The sequence below is a fragment of the Felis catus genome, chromosome F1 (assembly GCF_018350175.1).
Source record: "Felis catus isolate Fca126 chromosome F1, F.catus_Fca126_mat1.0, whole genome shotgun sequence".
Taxonomy (NCBI): Eukaryota; Metazoa; Chordata; class Mammalia; order Carnivora; family Felidae; genus Felis; species Felis catus.
The window spans coordinates 2,954,737-2,974,169 of record NC_058384.1 but is presented as its reverse complement, the minus strand read 5'-3'; the positions used below and the strand labels follow the sequence as shown (position 1 = coordinate 2,974,169).

The window sequence follows — 19,433 nt, the reverse complement described above, 5'->3', positions numbered from 1 at the left end:
TAAATTTGGGGTGGGGTTCTGGAGGTGTCCTGCCGTGTTCGATCCTGGGTGGGGGGCTGGGTGGGGGGCCTCAGGGAAGCAGAACTTACTGGTGTGCAAGTATTTCAGTATTTGAACCTGTAGGAGGATCATACTGCCGAGCAGGCTGAATATTAGTTCTGGAGGTTAGAGTTCTCTAACGAGAAACAGCGCTTAGAAATCTTCACCTACCAGGGGTGCCTGGGTAGCTCAGTCGGTTAAGCGTCCGACTTCCACTCAGGTCATGATCTCATGGTCTGTGGGTTTGAGCCCCACGACGGGCTCTGTGCTGACAGCTCAGAGCCTGGAGCCTGCTTCCGATTCTGTGTCTCCCTCTCTCTCTGCCCCTCCCCCTCTCATGCTCTGTCTTGCTCTCAAAAACAAATAAAACAAAAAAAAGAAAAAAAAAAGAAAAAAAAAAAAAAGAAAAGAAAAGGGATCTTTACCGACCAGTACTTGAAGCAACCTGGAAAGCACCAAGCATACGGAGAAAAGCAAAAAAGGTTCCCTTGGTGGTAGATGGGACAGTAGTGAAATACTTTGTCAGTTGTTTCCTTTGGGAAGTTTGAGAAATGTAACAAAACACGGAGAAGCAGCTAACAGTCACTTATATTCCACCACCTGGAATTAATCACTAACGTTCTGGGGAAGTTGTTGCTTTCAGTCTTATTTTCTATGTGTGTCCTGGGGGGCGGGGGGGGGGGGGGGAAACACACACGCAAACTACAGAAGCAAAATACAGATACATTATTTGTAAAACAAACACTAGCGCATTACAGATGGAGCTGAAGTCTTCTTTGACCACACCCCACCCCACGCAGCCCCTCTCCCTGGGACAGTAACCGTTGAGAAAAGCATTTGGCGACGTTTGTGTCTCTTTCTGGCATATGCGCCAGTGTCCGTTACATTCAGTAACTTCGGTCTTTACTTTGGAATCTCCCTAACACTGAGTTGCCTTACTGTCGCTGGTTGGACTTTCCAGGTGGTGAACACGGAGATTGAATTAGGGCATTCTTCTGAGATGGGGACCGACGGGAGGGAAAGGGGATGAAATGTTTTCGGGGAGAAGTCAGGCTGTCTGCGGAGCCCCACGTGAGGCCAGAGGGCTGGCCTTTTCGTACCTGCCATATTTGGTCACCAACTACGGGCCATCCCCAGAAGGACGTGGCCTCCGGACGGTAGAGTTTCTGCAGCCAAAGATGCTGGCGGCATTGCCAGTGGCTGGCGCTACAGGTCTTACTAGTAAGAAACAGTAAATAAGCGTGTTCTAGTTGTTTCGCGGAAATCATAATTATAGTCAGTTTAGTGTTTTGCCGTTGGAGTTGTGAAAAATGGAGTTAAGGTCTGCACTCTTTTCTTTGAAGTTGGTGTGCCGGGGAGGAAGGTCACTGAGTTGCCTTTGATCCACCTTTGACTGGAAGAAGTGACCCAAATGGAAGATAAAACAAGGAATAATTAGGAAGTAAATATAATTTTGTTGAATTAAGAAACGTTATGGGGCGCCTGGGTGGCTCAGTCGGTTGAGCGTCCGACTTCGGCTCAGGTCATGGTCTCGCCATCTGTGAGTTCGAGCCCCATATTGAGCTCTGTGCTGATGGCTCAGAGCCTGGAGCCTGCTTCCGATTCTGTGTCTCCCTCTCTCTCTGCCCCTCCCCCATTCATGCTCTGTCTCTGTCTCAAAAATAAATAAAAACATTAAGAAAAAATTAAAAAAAAAAAAAGAAACGTTAGTATATTTTCTTCCTGGGACAAGATGGAATAAATGTATTTCTTCCTATCCCTCCCCTTAAGTACAGTCTTCAAGGCCTTGGACATTATATATAAAACAAATACAAGAAGACACTGGAAGGCAGAGAGAAGGAGGTGGACCGTGGGGCCTGAGGAACAGCACTTACTCTGGGAAGTCAGTATTACTCAGATAGGAAAGCCAGACAGGGACTATACAAAGAAATTAAAGACCAAAATGCCTCATGAACATAGATAAAAATGTCTTTAGCAAAATGTCAGCAAATAGAATTCAGCTATATCTAAAAAGACTTGTGCATATACCAATGATGGGTGGGTTTTACTTCAAGGATACAAGGCAGATTCAGTATTCTAAAGGAACTATTTGAAACTTGCATTAAAGAAATTCTACATTGAAATTTTTAAAAAATTTTTTTATTAAAATTTTTTTTTTAACATTTATTTATTTTTGAGAGACAGAGACAGAACATGAGCAGGGGAAGGGCAGAGAGCGAGGGAGACACAGAATCCAAAGCAGACTCCAGGCTCCGAGCTGTCTGCACAGAGCCTGACGCGGAGCTCGAACTCATGAACCGTGAGATCATGACCTGAGCCAAGTCAGATGCTTAACTGACTGAGACACCCAGGCACCCCTACACTGAAATTTTTAAAGAGAGATTCATTTTGAACTAGAGTGGAATTGTATTTCTGTGCTTGAATTATCAAGTCCTTTTTTAAACAAATGTTAAAAAAAAAACCCCGCTGCTCTGACCATGACCTCTCCAGCTTTGGGAAACTGGGCCACTCATGATACTTGATAATTTACAGTTGAGCAGCAACGTGTCTCGATTCTTAACCTGTGCATTGTTGATGTTTCAGACCAGTTTTTCAGGGGCGCCTAGGTGGCTCAGTAGTTGAGTGTCTGACTCTTGGTTTCGGCTCAGGTCATGCATGATTCCAGGGTCGTGGGATCGAGCCCCACATCGGGCTCCGTGCCAAGCATGGAGCCTGCTTAAGATTTTCTCTCTCCCTCTGCCTCTGTCCCTGCTCGCATGCCTGCTCGCTGTCTCTGAAATGAAATGAAATGAAGTGAAACAAAATAAGTTTTCAAAGATTTACCTCCAACCTACTGGCTGTATTTATTTCCATTTAAGGTGCATAACAAATACGTAATTAGTGGGACATGCATTATTTGAAGGTCATAGGACACCCTCTCTCTTTCTGGGCAGCTGAATAATTGCTAACGTCTTATGTTCAGAGATCACTGTCCCTGCTCATTCATCATCTACAGACTTTGTCAACAGTCCCTGAACTTCTTCCAATATGTTCTGTAAATGTTACCTTCTCTTCACAGTTATTCAGTGCTTTATAGGAGGTGTCCTCACTCATTTCACTGGAAGGTGTGAAATAGTTGACAGAAATGCTCTCCATTGGAGTTAGTCCTTTCCAGGGTTTTGTCGTCTTGCTGATTACAGAAGATGATAATGATCTCTGTGTCACAGAGGAATAATGTATCTTGGTTGAACGGTGACGGTACCGGTTTATGCCACTTGCCTTATTATTTTTGTTACTGTTGTTATTCCTTTATTATTTTCATAACGACTGGTGCCAGTAATAGTGATATTCATGAATTGAGGCCATTGGATTTGATCTGCCTTATTTCCTGATCTGCCACCTACATTAAAAAAAAAGTAAGCACGACAGAAAATAAGAAGTAAAAATATGAAAGGTCCCTTTCCTTCTTCCAGTATCTAATCTTTCTATTCAAAGTAAACCATTATTAAGAGTTTCATATTTGTCCTTAATGGAAAGTTTTATTATAATGGACTCATACTAAAAGACTGATTTTTCACATTGCTTTTATCATTTAATAATATATATGTTGGATTTCTCTATTTCCATATTTATACATTTATCTCAGCCTGTTAAATCGTCTCACTATACTAAATGGATATATTTTTTAGTAGTTTGATTTTTTTTTTTTTTTTTTTTTTAAACATTGATGGCCGGAGCACCTGGGTGGCTCACTTGGTCGGGCATCCAACTTTGGTTTAGGTCATGACCTCACGGTTTGTGATTTCGAGCCCCGCGTTGGGCTCTGTGCTGACAGCTCGGAGCCCGGAGCCTGCTTCCGATTCTGTGTCTCCCTTTTTCTCTCTCCCCTCCCCTGCTCATGCCCTGTCTCTCTCTTCTCAAAAATAAATAAAAACATTAAAAAAACAACAAACATTGATGGCCATTTAGATCATGTCCACATTTTACTGTCTTTTTACTCTCTTGAACTGTGCTGTAGTCAAAATCTTTATACGTATATCTCGGAATAGTGAGTTTAATCAAAGTGTGAATTCTCAGTAAGGTGGAATCAAGTTATCGACACATTCAGTCATTTCAGCGCATCTGACTACGTGCGGCTGGCAGAGAGAAGATTCAGGATGTGAGAAGACAGCGCATCGGAGCGCCTCGCCACACCTCAGCAGCACGTGCGGCGTAAATAAGAATGAGACGGGATCAGATGCTCGTGGTCCGCCGCGCTGCTGTTGGCTTCTGTGGTGCTTTAGTTTGTGTGCTGAGGTTGTGAAAGGATTCAAGGATCGTTTTCACGTGGCGGGATTTTCATGTTGTGCAGACTAAAATCTATCCACTCCTCAGATTAAACTCCTCGGTAGCGGATCCCCACCTATTTATGCACGTGGAGTCCCTGTTAGAACTTCACGAAGCCTGAGGTAACGCACGCATCGTGGTTTGGCTAATACGGGTTGAGAACAGGGCTTCTCCGCAGTGACTGCGACATTGGGACCAGATAATTCCTTGGGGCATAAGCTGTCCTGTGCATTGTAGGATGCGTAGCAGCATCCCCGGCCTCTTCCTGTGCGATTGTCCTAACCACCCCCACCCCAGTTGTGACAACTGAGGACAATGTGACCTACTGGGGCAAAAAAGGAGACTGTGTTCTACATCTAAACTCAGTATCTGAGGCATTAATAGGACTAGTTTAATACCTAAATACTTACGGATAAAATCATATGGTGTCTGAGGTTTGCTTCAAAAAACGCTGTGTGTGTGTGTGTGTGTGTGTGTGTGTGTGTGTGTGTGTGTGTACATGTGCACACACATGCATTTCCATGGAGGGAGGGTGGTGACAAGGGTGAGGGGGTAAAAGGGTATGGATGGAACAATGACATAGTTGCTGACATTGGTTGATGAGTACATTGTGGGGAAGAGGTGGTTTTACTCTCGTGTATGTGTTTGAAATTCTGGGTCATAGTTTATTTTATATTTTTAAAAATTGTTTTTTCATGGAACAGTTCAGAATAGATTAGAATATACTGAAGTTTCATCTGTTGACTAATAGTCTTTGGAGCTTGATTTGCTTTGGAGTTGCCTATCAAACGTGTTTTAGAATTCAGCTGGAATGTCTTTGAGATTCCGGAAAGCTGTCCTAACAAGATGGTCAGGAGAAAGGAGTCTTCTGGGCTCCGACAGTCCTTACCTCTCTCTCTCTCTCTCAGACTGTGATTGTAGTCACGCAAATTCTGAAACAGAACTTAGCAGTGAGTGTGTCGGGTGGTTCTGTTTTCCCTCTAAAGTGAACCAGAGCATCATGTGGACCTTAGTAATTGAAACGGCAGGTAAAACTGCCCATGTATTTGGTTTAATGATTTTTAAAATTTTCACGCATGGCTTTGGAAGTTTTGTTTGAGCAAATAGAATTTTATGGAAATACATGGAAAGAATTAGGGTACTCGATTAGGTAATGTTAATTGTTTTGTGTGTCGTGGCTGAATTTATCTTTTGGGAAATCAGTAAGTAAGCACCTCCTCTAGGTAGAATACCGTGATGGTTTTTCAGTGTGCGTGGAGTATGCAGCCAGGAAAGAGGTGCCTGCGTACTGGTTTGGAAAACTGTTTGGGTGTATCGTTACTTGAAAAAACAATAACTTGCAGAGCACCGTGGCCTGATTTGCGTAAAGAAAAGAAAAGGTAGGGGAGGCGAGGTACCACGTGAATGTTGCATGTGTTCACGTGCACATGTGTGTTCACACAAAGGGACACAGATTTTCTAAGAAGACACTGCACAGAGTTCTAGGCGGTGACCTCTGGACACGCGTGACACCGAAAGGTGTGACTCAGCAGATTGAGATTTTACTTTCAGCCTTCGGTTCTTTTTGAACTTTCCGGTGTGGTGGTTTTTTAAAATTAAAACTAAAGATGATAGATTATCGGGGCACCTGGGTGGCTCAGTTGGTTGAACGTCCGACTTTAGCCCAGGTCATGATCCACGGTTTGTGGGTTCACGCCCCACGTCAGGCTCTGTGCTGACAGCTCGGAGCTTGGAGCCTGCTTCGGATTCTGTGTCTCCCTCTCTCTCTCTGCCACTCCCCCACTCGTGCTCTCTCTCAAAAATAAACAAACATTGGGGCGCCTGGGTGGCGCAGTCGGTTAAGCGTCCGACTTCAACCAGGTCACGATCTCGCGGTCCGTGAGTTCGAGCCCCGCGTCGGGCTCTGTGCTGACAGCTCAGAGCCTGGAGCCTGTTTCCGATTCTGTGTCTCCCTCTCTCTCTGCCCCTCCCCCATTCATGCTCTGTCTCTCTCTGTCCCAAAAAATAAATAAATGTTGAAAAAAAAAATTAAAAAAAAAAAAAAAAGTTAAAAAAAAAATAATAAACAAACATTATAGAATTATAATGTATCATGTAAAACCACATAAAAACCATATAAAACCACATTTCTGAGGTTCTACCTTTATAATACTGGAAATACAGTCTCACAATAAGCTAAAACTTTTATAAATCAAAAAGGAAAAAATAGTCCGTTACAGGAAATGGACAAAGGGGAATGAACAAAGAGAAAGTTCGGTTATCCAGTAAGCATACGTAAAGCTGTTTATCTGTATGGGTAATTAGGAATACGTTAATGAAAAGAGCGGTGACATATGGATTTACACCCATTGTATTGACACATTTCAAAGCCTTTTAATGTCAAATGCAGTTGAGGATGTGGGGAATAGGGGAGATTTCTACACCGGGGAGAGGGTAGTAATCAGCACAGACGTAGCAGAGAAAATTGGCTCCGTCTGGTAAAGTTGAAAATGCTTCTGGGTAGCATTTCGACCTCTAAGTGTATACCCTAGAGAGATTCTTGCGCACTAGCACAGATATGTTCATTGCAACATCGTAATAACAAAATCGGAGGTAACTGTGTTTTCCTGGTTGGGGGTTTGCGTGAATAAATTCCGGAAGATTCAAACGATGGAATGTCACAGCCGTTGAAAGGAAAATAGCCATCATTGAACAAGAAGTAATTGAGTTGCAGAAGGAAAGATCAAATGATAACATTCATGGGAAATTTTCAAATGCAAAGCAATTCTGTTGATTTTGGACACGTACACGTCTGATCCAAGCATATGATGGGGAGAATATAACATATACTATGGATGAGTCATTTTATCAAGGGAGGAGGGCGGGGCAGGGTGAAAGGAGGAAGATTACCACTTACTTATATTTCATGTCCCTAAAATTAAAAAGAACAGAAGTAAAGATGGCAAAATGTTACCGTTTATATTACCTAAATGGGCCGTGGTTGTGAAATGAATCTGTGCACTTTTCTGGTTGTTTGGAACTACAGCAGGAGTTTTCAAGAGAGAGTGTTTTCAAGGTATCATTCCTGCTGCTCACTTTCTGAGGGTGCTTGACCTGTAGAAAAGTCCTGGAATATTGGATGGACTCCTTTTCCAGGACGGAAAGCGTAACAAATATCTTAAGCAATTGTTTGTATAATATATTGCCTAGTTTTACATGACGTGTCCTCTGATTAAAAAAGTGTTTGTTTTTCCTTTTCAGACAGCGTGTTTTCGTGAAGAAAGGGACGTGTTAGTGAATGGAGATAATAAATGGATTACAACCCTGCATTATGCTTTCCAGGATGACAATAACTTAGTAAGAACCACTTTTATATATATGTTTCAATACTCTTAATTTTTATCAGCAGAATTTAGCATTAGTTTCTTTCAAGCGTTATTTAAATGTAGTTACTATTTAGAATACCACTGAATTTCACAGCATGTAAATTGTCCCCCCCCCCCCCCCCCGGGTAATTTGGTACCTTTCCACTGGAATCTTTTATGCTCTGTAATAGGCAAGTCGATACTAAATCCAGACGTTTAAATTCTAGAAAAAGTGCTCAGGATTTTCTCTTTTCACGATTTTCCCAATATATTTGATCTGTAGTATTCTTTTACTCCTTGCAATTTTACACATTTTGCAAAGTGGCCACGTGCCACTTTAAGCGGAGCCGCACTTCACATCCGGGCTCATCTGCTTTAATTTGGACATCCCGAACCACGTGGCAGAAGAGATTGGGAATGAGCGCGGAGGAAAACGGGAAGCTGAGAAGCACTGCTGAGTGAACACTGACGGAGATGATGGTGGCCGCACGCCCCCACGTGCGACCCCTGGGCCTGCCGTTCCAGGCTCTCCGTTTCCTGGTCCCAGTTTTTGTCTCACGGTTTGGTTTTTTTTTTAGCACACGTGTTGAGTCCCTGCCGAGTGCCACACACAACACTGGGGCCCGGGGTCTAAAAATTAGTACGAGGTCTTGTTCTCGTGACGGACATTTATGGGACATGTGCCGTGTGCTAGGCACTGCCCTCTAGATCCCGGAGATTCAGTAGTAAGAGACAAAGGATCTCTTTTCTTACTGTTCCGGATGATCAGTCCAAAGCCAAATAAGTAATATCCTCAGACTTAGCTGAGAAAGTGTAACATTCATTCCAGATGAAGAAAGTAGAACATTCATTCCCAGGCGTGAAGTCAGTGAGGAGCCTTCAGAGACGAATGTCAATGAGCTAAACCAAGAAGGGAGAAGAGGCAGGGAGGGCGTGGTGAACACAGATGTGCAGGGTGGAGCGGCTTGATGGAGGGGAGAGTAGGGGCATGGGGAGGGGCGGGGACAGACGAGAGAGTCCCAGCACGTGGCACCTGACGTGTCACGGATAAGAAGTCAGCCACGTTTCTCAAATCAGTGGGGTATTTTGGTCTGCAACTCTTGTGTATTTTTAAAAATGGCATTGTGTCTGAGAGCCTGGACGACAGAAATGGGACTGCCTCGATCGGTCTCTTAGCTCCTTCCTCCTGCCTTCCCCCACCATCACTCAGGCGTCTCTCACGGAGCCAGGCGTGAACACTGTAGTTTTAGGGCCGTGGAAAGTTTGTGGTAAGAGGGGACGAGGGGCGTCTGAGGAAGGGAGGAAGCCAGGGTGATCACAGTAGGGAAGGGGAGAGGGTGTACAGTGGGGCTTCGAGTGGAGAGCCAGCTGGGGAGCTGGGACTTCAGTCTGATTTCAAGAGGGGCTTTAAAAGGGACAGTGTGAACGATTCCTCATGTTCCAGGGCCTGACTTGTGGGATTCAGTGCTTAGTAGTGGACGAATCGAGTTGGGAAACATATTTGGAAAGGAGAAAGTAGAGGAGGGGGAGGGTGGTTAGTTTAATTTGCACATACTGGCTTTGAATTGTCATGTGATCCATTTAGTGGGTTAGACCTGTCAGTCAGGTGCTCCTGAGGGCCGGTAGCACTACCTATCTTGGGGTTCTTCCTCTTCTGGATCAATTTTCAGCGAACTACGGCCCGCAGCTCAAATTTGGCCCCCTACTTACTTCTGTACAGCCTGCAAGCTAAGAATTGTTTTTACATTTTTAAATACTTGAAACAAAGTCAAAAGAAGAATATTTTGTGACCCGTGAATGTTCCATAAAGTTCACAATTCAGTGTCCATAAAGTTCTGTTGGAACGCGGCCATGCCTGCCGATGTGTATGTTGTCAGTGGCTGCTTTTGCACTACAAGGGCAGAGGAGTTGGCCTCTCGCGACAGCCGGCGCGGTGACACACGGTGACACGTATGTACACGTGAGTCGCGACGCTTTGCACAGCTGCTTGGCAGCCTTCAAATCACAGTGACGGTTATAACTTGATAGCCTTTCTTCTTTTTTAACGTCTGTTTATTTTTGAAAGAGTGAGGGAGACAGGGGAAGCAGGGGAGGGGCAGAGAGAGAGGGAGACACAGAATCCGAAGCAGGCTCCAGGCTCCCAGCTGTCAGCAGAGAGCCCGATGCGGGGCTCGAACCCACGAACCGTGACATCATGACCTGAGCCGAAGTCGGACGCTTAACCAACCGAGCCCCCCGGGCGCCCTAACTTGATAGCATTTCTAATGCAATACGTATCGCTGTACTGTGACATTTTATGATTCCTGTCGGGAAGAATGCACGTGCAAACTTTATGTACTGTGCTTTTCAGGCAAGCGGAGTGCGGATGAGATTGTTAACGACCCAAACGGCAGCCCAGTGTGACCGGGCTGCACACCACCGCTGTCCTGCTAGAATGCGGGTGTCCATGTTGCACAGGGAGCTCTGAGCTCGGATCGCGGCATTCCCAGCCCACAGGAAGGCAGCCGTCAGGAAGGTCACCAAATACAAAACGATACCTTTTCACCGCAGAATTTCGGCACAGAAATGAAACATGAAAAGGATGCAGCAACCATAGGGAGTTCCTGATGGCTCATTTGTCAGGCAGGCAGGAAAGCCACTTACCAGCGTCAGGTTAATTAAATCAGGTGTGTGGCCGCAGAGAGACGTGCTCACAGAAAATGAACTTGCCTCAGACCGTTAGCGTCGGTGAGAACAGTTGCTTAAAGAATGGGGGGCAGTGGGAACAGCATCAGTGGTTGATTTGAAAACCTGGAAACGATTTTGAGTGGTTGGTTTTGGCTCTTGAGTTGAAAGAGGTTACAGATTGTGCTCTGTTGTTGTTAGTTGAGGTGTCGGGGCTGAGTTCGAAGTCCCTGACGAATCGGCCTTTGTTAATAGTTTGTGTGGAATAATTACAGTCCATAGTATTTTCGGAGAAGTCGAGAAGATGCTAATTTGGTACAACCTGAATGTTCTCTGCTAAGATGCATTGCGGTGGAGAGCGGTAAAAATGTGTATGGACAATTGACACATAATGTAAGATATCAGGCGCCTAAAGCCCGTGGACGTCCTTTGTCGTCCTAATCGGCAGGTAGCTGGCAGCAAATATTTGAATCTGTCGTTTGTTATTGAACCAGTAATATCCTCAGTCAACTTTATTCAGTGTCATGGAAACAACAGTTACCGTGTTCGTGAATTTTCGTCAGAAGCCACAGCCGCGTGTCCTCACCTGCTGTACACACGTTGAGTGCTTTTGCGGTGTTAACACTTTGTGGCAGAGGGCAAGATTGAAACATTTCTGAACAAAAAGCCCCACCCTCAGCCATTATTAGAGAATATTGAATAGCTTTGAAATGCGTTTCTCCTGTAGACTTGACATGTTTTAGAATAAATTTAACCCCAAATTATAAGACAACCCAGCACTTACATGTAAAACTTACACTACGGGGCCGTCATTTTGACATTTAACGTTGTTTGAATCACAGGTAATGTCAAGCTGCTTTATCTAATTCTCATGCTGTCGGAAGTAAAAAGAAACGAGGTCTCCGTTTCCACATAAATTTGTATCAGATAGACCTTTTGAGCTCCAGCTGCAGTTAGGACCAGTTTTGGGGATTTGACTTAAGTGCTAAGGAGCTGCCTCGAGTTTAAAACCCGCTTCTCGGCAATTGAGAACTTCACCTGACCTTTAGTTGGAAGTGATTAATCTGCGGTGTAATGACTTGCTTCAACACAAGTAGCAGAACAGTCCCAGAGCATTCTGCAAAGGCCTTCCAAGTGAGGGGCATGCTCAGTTAAAGTTATACGCTCACGAGGGGCGCCTGGTGGCTCCGTCGGTCAAGCGTCCGACTCTTGGTTTTGGCTCAGGTCATGTTCTCGTGGCTCATGAGTTCAAGCCCCACGTCGGGCTCTGTGCTGGCAGCATGGAGCCTGCTTGGGATTCTCCATCTCCCTCTTTTTCTCTGCCCTCTCCCACGTGCTCTCCATCTTTCTCAAGAAAATAAATAAACTTAATCATCTGCTCATGAATTGATACCAGTAGCCACCTTTGTGAAGACATTTTCACAGATGGCATACGAGCATCTCGTTACAGATCAGCACTTGCAGAGGGCCGTTAGCTTTAGATCCGGATGATGAGGAACACTGACTCTGAGCCCCGATTAAGCAAACTGTTACACCCCCCTCTGCCACATAAAGAACTCCATTTTTCTATTAGTACACCTGTATCACAAAACTCACACTTAGTTATTTTATTTTGACTTGTACTAATAAAAATGTGTGGAGATTGGTTTTCTATCTTATTATATATCTTGATTTTTCCTCTTGGCCTACAAGCGGAAGTGGTTACTGTCTGGCCCTTTACAGGAAAAAATGGGCGGCCCCCTCCTCTTCGTAGATCACAGCGAATACAAGTAGTAGACGAGAATGACTGCCTAGTGCTTGTAAACGAGGAAGGTTCGCCTGGAGAGGACAGAGACAGGGGACCCAGCACGGAGAAGACTCCTGCAGAGGGTCAGAGCGAGAGAGAGAGAGATGGGGATTCTGCCCCATTGGATCTAATGAAGGGGGAGTGGGTTGAGGTGGAGGGAGATGGTTCGCAGTGACGTCAGCTGCACCGTGGTGGTCGGAGAGAAAAGATAAACCAGAAATACCGTGCCCACCCACAAACCCTGGTTTTCTGCCTCAGTGGAATAGTGCCTCTCTTGGCCATCTGTATTCTACTTTGTGCCTTTATGGCCCTTGTCCCTGGTACCTTTCGTCCTAGTGCCCGTTCTCCCCTCGTCCCGGTGAAGTCCAGTTAATACTGCAAGATTGTTCTCAGATTCTGTGTGTTAAAAGTCGTTTCCAGAATTCCCAGTTTGAATTCATCTTTCTCATTTCATTTTAGCATTACCTTCTTTCTTAGTGCTGTCGTTATCCGAGTAACATATGTATATATACATCTTTGACTTAAGTGACATGAACCCTGCTATCTTCAGCAAAAATATAATTAAAAGTTTGTGTAATTTAGTAGTCACGGAGCTCGTCTGATTTAGGCCAGATCTTGTCTTTATATCCCTTATGCGCTTGCAGAATGGAATAGTGTGTTTCAGACTTCAGATTGTGACCCATTGGTGGATCATAAAATCAATGTAAGGGTTATAACCAGCATTTAAAAAAATTAAATAGGAAATGACAGAATGCAGGCAGTAAGAGGAATTACTGTTTCGTGACATTTATTTCTTGTATGATACGTATTGAACCGTCATATAAATCGTATTTATTATTGTGGGCTTTAGTCAGAATTGTTTAAAAGTCTTGGTGGAGAGCTTTGCATATGTTAGTTCTGTTAAATTGAGTGGGATTATATTTGACTTGATTTAGCCATACTTCTGTGAAATTTTCACAACGAGCGTGTCAGTGCAAATATAATCTACACAGATTTGTCGGCAAAATTTCTAAGAGTAAACACATACCAAGTATTTGGTTAGCAAACTTACAGCAGTTCATCATGATGGATTTTTGAACGCTTTTCGATAATAAATCCACCAATGACCATGCTTTCTGTTATGGATAGGTGCAACACTGTGGATTCAGGGATTGCTTAAAACTCTGTATTTCATTATAAACATAGAAGTTTTTAGATACAGAACCGGAGTGTCCAAATACCCAATCTTGTATAGCAACATTCTGCCTCATTTTCATTGACAAAAAGCCTGACTTATTCTGTCTCCTCTGAGGTTAGTCTTCTATGTGTCCTTTGCTTTGGACGTTAGAATTGTTTTTTCATTTCTTGGTGAGAAATATCTCAGTGAGAAATAGTTTATACACACACACACATATATATACATCACTTACTAATTTCTCGGTGAGAAATAGCCTATATATATCAGCCCTTAATTATTTAGAATAATAGTTATAGAATAAAACTATAGAAAATATAGTTTTAGAATAAAAGTTACAGTGTAAATTTTCTTAGCTGAGAGGAAGCTTGTGCTGGGTTAGTCTCAAGAGTACAAGTCCTAAGTTACCTTGGTTATCATCAATGACTTTCTTTTGAATATTTATAAAATATTAGAAAATAAAATCATTTAGAAATGTTGGCAAACCTAGTCTTAGATACCAAAAAGGAAATTTTATTATACAGTTCTTTTCCAAAATAACTGTTAGCCCGGAGGTAGCCACATAAGGAACCTGGTCTGTAGTGCTGTGTGATTCAAGAAAGCCATCAGTCTCACGTATAACCTGCTCAAATATCTGTACGGCCAATTGATGAAAAAAATTATATAGAGTCATAGCATATATGTGTTTTATTTGCTTCAGATAAGTTGGCGTAACTTAATGAATGATATCAAAATGTGATTAGACCCTTTTTTAAAAAAAAAAACTCCTTAAACACAGACTTGCTTAGTTGCATCAACACTGTCACATGCAATTCTTATCACTTGGATGTCATTTAGAATATTATGAATCTGTGAAATTTGTGTCTTCTTCATACCTCCTTGTCCGCTGTTTCCTGTTTAGTTCGTTTATCCTGGAGGGGGAAAAAAAGTCAGGGAAATATTTAAAACAAAAATTCTGCTTCTTGAATTAGCATTTGTCAACTGTTTACAGGATGAGAGGCATTTAAATGTTAGATGGTGATTAGTCATACGAACTCCAGACTCTTTACAGGAAACCAGTTTGTGCTGAAGATAGAAATTGTTAGAAAAAGGCACGGAAGGATGAGTGCAGGGTGGGCTCCAGGATTAACTGCGAATGTCTCTGAGAGCAGGATGACTAAACGGACTTCCTCTTCTCCCCAAGGAAACTTCCACAAGCATATCTGTTCTAGGAGACATTCTTTCTCCAGAACACAGTTCATTTATTGTATGCTTTCACACGTTGTAGCATGGTTTCTTTGGAATGCAGTTTCTTACAAGCACAAGATTTGAGATGAAGATTTTTTTTTTTTTTTTTTTTAAGAAATTCGGAGTTGGAAATCCTATGGTGCGCTTTGGCCATGCCTAGTGGTCTGTTTATTTTGGAGGGATGAAAGATTGCTAGAGACTCCGTCTGTGTCTGTAATTTCTTTTTTAGTATTCTGGCGCCCTGCACATATTCTTTATGTCATGGGTGTAGTCCGTTTTTTTATCGATGACTCTTTTGAGTACAAAGAAGCTGATCTCAGGATCAAGAACCCTGAGCTCTGGTTTTCCGCCCACCCAGGGTATGTTTGGGCAAATCGTTTAACTTCTTACGCCTCTGATTACACAGCCATAAGGCAGGGACAGCAGCTGTGATCCCTGTGTCTGCTACAGGGACCTTATCTAGAAAACCCTGTGCCCGCAGACTGGGACTCCTGCTTCGTGGAGACAATGAAAGCACTGGTCACTCAAGCATGAACTTGCCACTTGCCATGCTCTAGTCTCAGCATGAAAGTTCCCTTTCACCTCCCCTGTATCTGTGTAGATTTACTCGCATTTGTACCTGTTCTCATTCTTCCTCTCAGTGTGGATGAGCTATTTGCCTTTGACTTTGGGTCCATCACCTTTGGCCCGTTGCAGAACTTGGTATCACTGGTCAACTGCAGTGCTCTTTCCCCTCTACAATACAGAAGTCTAGAAATGTAAGAACCAAGTACATGTTACTCTGCAGCTTGCTCTTGTCCTTCAATGATCCCATGGGCATATATGTTGAATTATTCTTTTTGGCGACTGTATACTACTCCACAGAATGGACATGTTGGATGGATCCGTTTAATGGTTTCCTTGTTGGTCACTATTCGTATTGTTTCTGACTTGTTGCAGTTATCAAAGTGCCGTGAGCTAGATATACTTGTCCATATGCCCGACATATTGGAGTTCTTATTTTCATTGACTGTATTCCTAAAAGTGGGAATACCAGGTCCAGGGGTACGCACCTTTTACATTTCAGTAAGTACAGGAAGTTACTTTCCCGAAGAGTTGCAGTGTGTCAACCCCAAGAAAGCAGTGTCGTTTCAACTCCCTGCTTGGTGCAGAATGGATTTCGTTGTTGCTCTGGTTGTGACCGTGTGTCAGTTGGCTAATTGTGCTTCCTCTTCGGCAAATTAATGGTTAATATAGCCTCAGCCTAGTTTTGCTGGATTGCTTGCCCTCTTCTTGACCCCTGATGGGGGCCCTTTATGCTAGGATTATTATCTCCTTGACCTATCTTACGAACATCACCTCTCAGTCTGTATTTTTCTTAAGCTTATTTAAAGGCATCTTGGCCATATTGGGTACTATTTTAAAGATAGTTTATGAGTAGGAAGTTGTTCTACCAGATATTAAACTTTACTAATTACTCACTGAGAGCCATATGATACTGACATGTTAACAGACAACCTTAGCAGGATAGAGGCCCAAGAGCAGATCCAAGTGTATTTCACATCCTAAATTATGGTAAGGAGACATTTCAATCTAATTACAAGAAAGAATGGATATTTAATTACTTGTTTTAGATAATTGACTCTTGAAGAGAATAGTTTTCACACCTTGTACAAAAAGACATTTTAGACAAATGAATGAATGAACGGGATTCAAAGTCAGGTTCTTTTCCTTTAAGGGCCTACAGCAATACCCTCCACTTATTTCTGTCACGGTATTTGCATGACACTGAAGTTGCCCACTGATTTGTGGTTTTTTTCTCCTTTAGATTGTAAATTCCGTCAAGGCAGGAGCCCTTACTCGCTGTGGCGGCTCAGTTGGGGGGTGTGATGGGCGCACCCAGTGGGTGTTTCCTCGCTGTGGAATTGTGAATGAGCTTGTGTGTTCCCCTCTTGTTCTGTATTCTGTCTTCCGTTGGCAACAAAGTCATTTACAGAATAATATATCAAATAGAAAGCTGTTTACTTTGTCCCTAAACCTGTAAGCTTAATGTCATCAAGACAGGCCAGGGGCCTGGATGGGGATTGGGGAAGTGGGTGGGGCTGGAAGTGGATGGACTCCATGGAGATTCAGTAGGAAGTAGATGCAGCAGGACCTTGGTGATTCAGTTGAATGTTGTCCTGAACAAAAGGGAACACGTAAAAGAACGACTGGGCAGCGCTTGGAGAGATCTGCTGGTATGTGTTACAGACAAAAGGAGCTTTTTTTCCTATGTGAGGCTTTTATTGGCCGTTTCTAACGCATCTTGTCTCCCTGATCCCAAAACCCGACTGCGAGCATAGTTCATTTTCAACTCATCGCTTTTCTCTTGCGAATTTTCTTTTGTGTTTTCTGCTCATTGCTCTCTCCAGTTGCTGAATTCTGTCTTAGAAACAGTGAATTGACCTCTGAGGGCAAGGTAGGGGAAGAGTATACGAGCAGACAGAGCCAGAACTCTCTTTAGCAGGCCGCAGGAAAGGGAAACTAGGAATAATTAGGTACTATAATTTAAAAAAAATTTTCCTTGAGGAAAAAAATTTTTTTTTCCTCGAGAGAGCGAGAGAATCCCAAGCAGGTGCCATGCTCAGCGTGGAACCTGATGCGAGGCTCAGCCCCACAACCCCGGGATCGCGACCTGAGCAGAAACCCAAGAGCCGGACGCTCCACGATCTGAGCCACCAAGGCCCCCCTGTGTATTCATAATTTTGTATGCCGTCTCAAGGAGGGGTGTTTATCATAGAAGAGGTCCAGTAAGGCACATGGAGAGGCTGAAGGAAAGGGATTTATTAAGGAATGGGGTTTATTAAGAGGAAGAACAGAGCGGATTGTGGGTGAAAGTAGGCGATAGGCTGGCACAGGGAGCCTAGACTTTGAAGGTGACCGTGGGTGGCAAAAATGTTGACATGAATGTTTTTCAACAGTTTTCTGGTAGATGGTTATGCTCGGACCTGAGGAGCCTGGGGTAGTGAGAACAGCTACTGTGCACTGTCGAGGCAGGAAAGCCTTTGATGTAGGAACCTTTTTGCCTTTTTATCCTCTGGGGTTTTCTCCAGGTTTGGGATGGAAAAATCCTGATTGGCACCTGGTGAATGTTTGTTGAAGGGGTGAGTTATGTTTTACGACTTTCTGTGTGTAAGTATTTGTTTCCAGTTTTAATAGCAGACTTTTTTATTTGAAAAGTTTTTGTGTTTGCTACTCGAAGTACTTTAACTTTAGAGTAGTAGATGTGGGTTTCTTCTCCACAGCCATCGTCATTTCTAGCAACATGTTTACGCCAAGAGTTTCATTATATTAGTTCTAATCTTCATGATAGAGTCTGTTAAACATTAGGTCTAGTAAATATAGCAAGTAAACCATAGACCAGAATTTGAAATGCATTGTTTCTCTGATTTTCAAGGATTTAAAAAATGAAGTTGGTTGCTTTTATTTAATAAAAATTGCCCATGCTTATCATTGTAATGTATAGTGACAAGAATGTGAATTTTCTCAAGACTCTTTAAATCTTAAATGTCAACTTGGTGATATCACTGAAGTAATATCTTTATTTGGCGATAAAATAATTTTACTTATTTATTTATTGAGAGAGGGACCAAGCAAGCATGCGCTCCTACAGGCAGGGGAGAGGACAGAAGGAGAGGGGGAGAGAGAATATTAAGCAGGCTCCATGCCCAAAGCAGGGTTTGATCTCACGACTGTGAGATCACGACCTGAGTTGAAATCACGAGTTGGACGCTTAACCAACTGAGCCACCCAGGTGCCTCTCAGTGATAAAAGCATTTTAACTCGAAGGTGTTATAAGTGACATTTAAGAATCTTCTGTTTACTGTCCTTCATGCTGAGTGCTACACTCAGAAGAAGGTGTCGTTATCATAGATAACATAGATGAGAGAATAAAGTGTCAAAGAGATTAATTTATTTTTCAAAAGTCATTGATAATCCAGAGTCACAATTTGAATACAGGTTTCTCTGACTACAAAGATCATCTTTTCACTCTGTCTTGTTTTCACTCAACCTAAAAAATATATATGATATGATATGCTATGGTATGATAAAATTACTATACTATACTGTACTATAATACACACACACATATATACGTGTTTATAAAGCAATCTAGAAAATACCAAAAAGCGGGACACCTGGTGGCTGAGTCGGTTAAGCATCTGACTTGATTTCGGTCAAGTCATGACCTCGTGGTTCTTGGGATTGAGCTCTGTGTCGGGCTTCCTGCTGGTGGCACAGAGCCTGCTTGGGATTCTCTCTCCTCCTGTCTCTCTGCCCCTCCCCTGCTCGCACTCCCTCTCTCTCTCTCAAAATAAATAAGTAAACTTAAAAACAAAGAAGAAAGTAAATACCAGATGTCTATGACACCACGGGTAATCTGACAACCCAGAGCTAATCCCTGTGAACATTTTGGTGTCTACTCGTCTTTTCATCTTTGGCGTATACCTATGGTAAGGGAAGACTTGTTTTCACTTACGTTCCCCAGTACTCTCTCAGTACTGCTTTGCTTCTGACGTGAGATGTGTGGGTTTCTGCAACACCAGCAGAGTATCCTGTGGTTTAACTCCATTCTGATGCCGTCCACCTGGAGATAGTGTCACATCCCATAGGCTAAGGGGTGCAGTCCTACAAGACTCCCTCCTCACCCCTAGGTACAAGTTCAGGTTATTACTTGCACTTCTGACTCACAGATGGTAGGTTGGAGATCATCACGACTTAATCCTCAGATATGGTTGGTCTGCTGGAGCAGCTCACCGGACTCAGGAGGGGCTCCGTGACGCAGGTGTACAAGGCTGGGTACGGTGAGGGAGGCGTGGAGCCTCCCCCCCCCCGCCCCCGCCCCGCAGCACCTCCACTTGTTGGCCGACCTGGA

At 43.4% G+C, this 19,433-nt stretch overlaps 1 protein-coding gene across 17 annotated transcripts in view; it reads left to right on the top strand.

Moving 5' to 3' along the window:
- The window catches only part of CDC42BPA (CDC42 binding protein kinase alpha), a 321,704-nt gene that overhangs the window by 103,905 nt on the left and 198,366 nt on the right, over positions 1 to 19,433 (top strand). For all 17 annotated transcript variants that reach the window (XM_019821471.3, XM_011290821.4, XM_019821472.3 and 14 more), the window contains one exon: positions 7,585 to 7,680. In XM_019821471.3, coding sequence (XP_019677030.2) covers positions 7,585 to 7,680 — 96 coding nt within the window. The remainder of the gene's footprint in view (positions 1 to 7,584; positions 7,681 to 19,433) is intronic.